The 5,414-nt window shown below is 43.9% G+C and overlaps 1 protein-coding gene across 1 annotated transcript; it reads left to right on the top strand.

Annotated features, from left to right (window-relative positions):
• The first annotated feature begins 270 nt into the window (after window positions 1–270).
• On the top strand, window positions 271–5,414 carry LOC147145651 (uncharacterized). Its single transcript, XM_086033569.1, has 11 exons — window positions 271–293; window positions 378–463; window positions 961–1,746; window positions 1,829–2,314; window positions 2,518–2,832; window positions 2,914–3,122; window positions 3,778–3,929; window positions 4,299–4,541; window positions 4,625–4,784; window positions 4,889–4,964; window positions 5,049–5,414. Exons 2-11 carry the CDS (start codon window positions 400–402, stop codon window positions 5,066–5,068), a joined length of 2,511 nt encoding a protein of 836 aa, XP_085889695.1. The 5' UTR covers window positions 271–293; window positions 378–399; the 3' UTR covers window positions 5,069–5,414.

Here is a 5,414-nt window from a genome sequence, read left to right as displayed (position 1 = left end):
ACTTCATTTATCACTCACTATGGGGTGTTTTTTTTTTTTTTTTATCTCAAGCCCTACTTTGAATTTCTGTAATGTGTGTTGGCTCTGGGATTTGTGTGCCAGCTCTGTTTGATTGTATGTCATATTTACCAATTTTCCTGTATCAGTGCAGTCAATGACCTATTTTTGTGTCAGACAAATGGTTGCTTTGTATAAACTTTTGAAACCAAAGGCTGGCTCACAGTATAAATTATCTCACACTCTCGTCACCTGCAACATTATCAACCACTACGAGGCTCCCTTCATTTCTCAAGGTAACTCTCAAGGTAACTAAAAAAAGAAAATGTTCGAATTTTACATTTGCAATCTGTCTAATTTAGGGACATTTGTCTTTTCAGGAAATTCTGCGTGTGGTCCATTATGAAGACATCTGGAGGGGTCTTAGTGGCCCTAATCCTGTTGCTCAACACTGCAAGGATTTCAGGTATGCAATTTTTATAATCACACCCAAACCTTTTTGTTGGTTTGTTGTTTTTTGGTAAAAAATTCTAAAATCACTTTTTGTAAATATTAAGCGGTTCAGATATTGTATGGATGAATAATTTTTTGACGTTGTATTCCACATTTACTTTTCACTGCCATAATAAAAATGTCCACACCAAATATACACTACTATATACAGTACTACTGTATATTGTACAGTGTTTGGGGGGTTAATAAAGATTGACCAAAAGTTCATTGAAATAGCTTCCCGATAGCCCGTTGCAGCCATATCACTGTTTAATTTAAAAGCATGATTTACTCAAAAATCTGCATTCAGTTTTCTATATTGATTTGATAAAGCAAATCTCAAATTCTGACTGTCTATTTACTGTAAAGTATTTATGTTTCTTTGGACCGCATCCAAATGTTTTCTATACCGCTTATCCTCGGTAAGGTCATAGTGTACTGGAGATTTAAAATGTTTTTTTTTATTCTTAGGGTCAGTTGCTTCCAGCTGTGACGCGTGCCATGAAAAAGCAACGTGCCAAGAGTCACACCAAAGAGGCGACTCCTTTACCGGCTTCTCATGTGTCTGCAAAGACGGCTTCGTCGGCGATGGTCTCACTTGTTACAATACCTTAGCATGTGCGGATGGCTCGTGTTGTAGCCAAGGATATGAGTGGGTACCTAGCAGTGGCTGCGTGGACACTGACGAGTGCTCGCTCCCTGACTCATCATGCACGGCACCTCTACTTTGCCAAAACACACCCGGCTCTTACGAATGCCTGAAGCCTGCCGCACTATCCCGATCCGGCGTTTCCTCACAATCAGTCCAGTTCACTTGTGGAAACACAGTGTGTCCAACAGGCATGGACTGCATTGGAAATAATGGGACAAGATGTGCTGACCCCTGCGAGGTCTACTCTGTCCTGGATGATGACTGGCGTTCGACACAGCATGGAATGACCTCACCCGCAAAGTGCGACAGAAATGTTGAGTGGCATGGCTGGTATCGCTTATTTCTTGGGCAAAACAGTGCACATATTCCTGAGGGATGTGTCCCTGGATTTAAGTGTGGAACTCATATCACCGTTTCACTAAAGGAACCTCATCCCACACAGTCTGGTGTAATTGTAAGTCGTGCTATGTGTAATACCTGGAGTGATGATTGCTGCCGTTTTAGCTCACAACCCATCCATGTGAAGCTCTGCTCTACAGCAGCTTCTAGCTACTACGTCTACAAACTTGTGAAGACAAGAACGTGTTATTGGGCATACTGTGCAGGTACAAAAGAAAATCACATTTTAATGGTCTGTTTGTTTAAATGTTTTGTGGAGTCATTCGAACAGAACTCTTCTGTCCTCAGAGGTTAATGAAACAAGTTCTTTTACGACACCTGAACCTGAAGGTCCTGGATTTGAGCCAACAACAATCACCACTGAAACAACAACCCGTGTCATCGGTAGAACGACAACAACAACAAGGACCACTGGTACAACATATTCTTTCTCAACAACACCAGCGCGGCCTGTAGCTGAGGGAGAGGTCCGTCTGGCTAATGGCGGGAACAGCTCCTGCTCGGGCAGAGTTGAAATCTTCCACCGCGGACAGTGGGGAACAGTGTGTGACGACATCTGGGACCTGAAGCACGCACAAGTGGTGTGCAGACAGTTGGGCTGCGGCAGGGCCCTGGCGGCCACCCATAGGGCTCACTTTGGACAGGGCACAGGGCCCATTTGGCTGGACAACGTCAGATGCACCGGAAGCGAAGCAAAGCTGGGCCAGTGCACTCACCAAGGGATTGGATCGCACAACTGTGGTCACCATGAGGATGCTGGAGTGGTTTGCGAAGGTAAGAACTGCTGCAGCCAACAATTACGATACACAAATGCCAAAGGAAAATCTTTGAGGAAGTTTCATTTGGCTCCACCTATGATAACCATACACTTAATGTGTGGACTTTGACCCAAATCTATCAGCACCATCCTCGTAAAAAGATCTGAAAACACCTTTTGATCTCTGCGGTTGTCTTTTATCTGTATGTTGTTGTGTTAGCCGCTTCACCCGTGAGGCTGGTCAACTCCAACAAGCGCTGCTCTGGAAGAGTTGAGGTCTACCATAACGGACAATGGGGGACTGTGTGTGACGACATTTGGGACCTCACCAACGCCAACGTGGTGTGTCGACAGTTGGACTGCGGCAGGGCTCGCTCAGCGCTGCACAGTGCAGCTTTCGGACAGGGCAGCGGACCCATCTGGTTGGATGATGTCCGTTGTTTTGGTAATGAAACCTCAATAACGAGCTGCAGACATCTTGGCTTTGGGAGACACAACTGTGTTCACAGGGAGGATGCCAGTGTTGTTTGTGAAGGTAGCTTTCATTTATTTCGATTAAGTTTTGGTGTAATTACACAATGAAATTAATGAACCCGTATATTTTTTTTTTGTTTAGATAATGAAGCTTCACTCAGACCTTCTCACCTTATTTGTGGTCCTGACAAAATCCAAGTGGGCCTGAATTCAGTCAGCATAACAAGCGCTGGTTACAACCCACTCTCTGGCAACCTGGCTGTCCGCAACTGTTCCAGGGTCAGGGTGCAAGGTCAAATTGTGTGGTACGAAGCTGATACTAAGGCAAACGCCTGCGGAAACACGCTCACGGTAAAAGCAAAACAAAACAAGAAACACCACACCTTGACACATTTGTTCTCTCGGCCCATATTTATGTAAAAAACGGCTTCAATAGAAGTCTGCTTATAATGAATTTGATGTCATTCCTGCAGTGATTTCATACCTCAAATTCACTCCAAGTAAAGTGCTGTCCATAGTTGTCCTGATTTATTGACGACTATTATGTAATGTTATGGCGTCACCAATGTGCTCAAATCTCATGTGCAACTAATTGCCGTTATTTTGTGTAGTTTCATGTATGCCATAGAAAATATGGATTCTGATTCTTTTCACGCCACTGATTGCTAGGAACACAAAGCAAACAAAATTGGCCGAGCAACGGCTTGTACCGCGAAAACCTTGCCGTTTGGGTCATTTGCGAGGACCAATGTTTCTTTGTACCAGCTAAACAAGTTAAAAAAGCTAATGATCTTTAGCATTGGCGATTATACTGCACTACCATAGTCTGTACTAGCGATCCAAATAATCTCTTCTCTTTTCTGTGCCAGCGTACAATATAATCAACATTTTCTCTAACACCACCAACTCCCACCCTCATACGCTACATTTGCATTGCATTCAAGATCAAATCAGATCAGATCGCAACATAAAGTGCTATTTATCCTAACCATTATCTGTCTTTCAGACCAACCGTACACACGCCATCTACTCCAACAGTTTATTCATCTACCCACTGAACAACACATCCTTCTCTCCTCCTGCGAAACTTCCCTACTCGTGTGCCTATCCCCTTGACACAGACAGCAGGCTTAATGTAGCTGTCAGACCATTCCTGGAGTGAGTAATTATATCATAAATGGGACATTGTTTGCTATGAAGTCATTGATCCAGCTCCTTTGGAAAAAATGTGATTTGATCATATAGTGCTGTAGCAGGTGTACAGTACTGTATTTCTAGTCAGTGCTGATGGGAAATGTATTGATTGAAGTGCATATATCCAGAGTCCTTGTCAGATAAAACAAAAAGCATTTCTATGTTGCAGATATGGTAGATATTTATTGCTGTAAAAAGCTAATATTCTAAATCAGCAAAGATTTTTGGACGTTATAGGATTTATGTAAGTCTAATAAACTATGTTAAGAGTTGTAGATTAATAGCAAAGAGAGACCACCACGTTGATTGATGATATGTGCTCTTTCTTGACAGTCTGGAAGGTGGTATTGTTGGCTCGGGTGACAAAGCCAGAGCCTCCATGGTCCTGTTCCGCAACTCCAACTATACAGAGCCTTATGCAGCGGGTGTGGTCTTCCTTCCAGTGGGCTCACCGTTGTATGTGGGGGTCTCTGTGGACAAGATAGATCCCAGCTTTGCAGTTGTTATGGAGGAATGCTTTGCCTCTCACTCCCCAAACCCTGACAACCCTGAGCGATACTCTCTCATCCACAACAAGTATGCGTCTGCTCAGTTGGGATGACTACAGAGTCATGACTGAAAGATGATGCTAACCAATCATCTCCCCTTGGCTGCGTTAGATGTCCCGCTGACCGCCAACAAGTGTCAGTGGTTGAGAGTGGCTCATCCCTCCGGGCTCGTTTCGCGGCCCTGTTCTTCCTGCTTCAGGGGGAATACCGAGATGTTTACCTCCACTGTAGCCTCAGCCTGTGTGACCGGAGGAGGCACTCTTGCATTCCGGTAAGTAATAAACTGTATTCCATTTGATTCACAGCATTGCAGCTCCATGTCCAGTGGTTATTAACCACTTATTTCTGATCTGTATCGCTTTTCACTTCCTGTAGCCCTGCGCAAGGAGAGCACATCGCTCTGTCTCAACCTCTGCTCCAATGAAGCCACTCACCATTGGTCCAATCATTTGTAAGCATTCTCATTCAGTTATCAAGCTATACAGTATGTTGATACAATAGAAATAATTGCAATTCTTTCCTTTTTTATCTACAGGGGATAAATCATCTGAGTGACATCCACTGAAAAGATGACCTGGGTGGGAGGTGGGGTACACCCTTGAGTCTGTTCAGCAGTCAAACACAGGCCACAAATAGGCAAACAATCATTCAAACCTGTGGGTAATTCAGAGTAATTCATTAACCTAAGAAACAAGTTTTCAGGTTGTGGTGGTGGGTCGACTGGAGAGTCCGGAGAACATCCACTCAAGCATGCGTAGAAAATGCAAACTCCACACTGAGATGTCAACAGATTGGACTCGGATGTCCTGACTGTGTGGCAGACGTGTTCACCGCAGATCTCACCGTGCAACTGACATCATGATCATTTATCACAAAATTCAATTCCTTTTCTAAGTGACAA

Source organism: Filicampus tigris, chromosome 6 (genome assembly GCF_054856515.1).
Source record: "Filicampus tigris isolate MCC_2025a chromosome 6, RoL_Ftig_1.0, whole genome shotgun sequence".
Classification (NCBI taxonomy): Eukaryota; Metazoa; Chordata; class Actinopteri; order Syngnathiformes; family Syngnathidae; genus Filicampus; species Filicampus tigris.
Note: the sequence above shows the minus strand (reverse complement) of the source record. Positions and strands in the feature narration are given on the sequence as shown.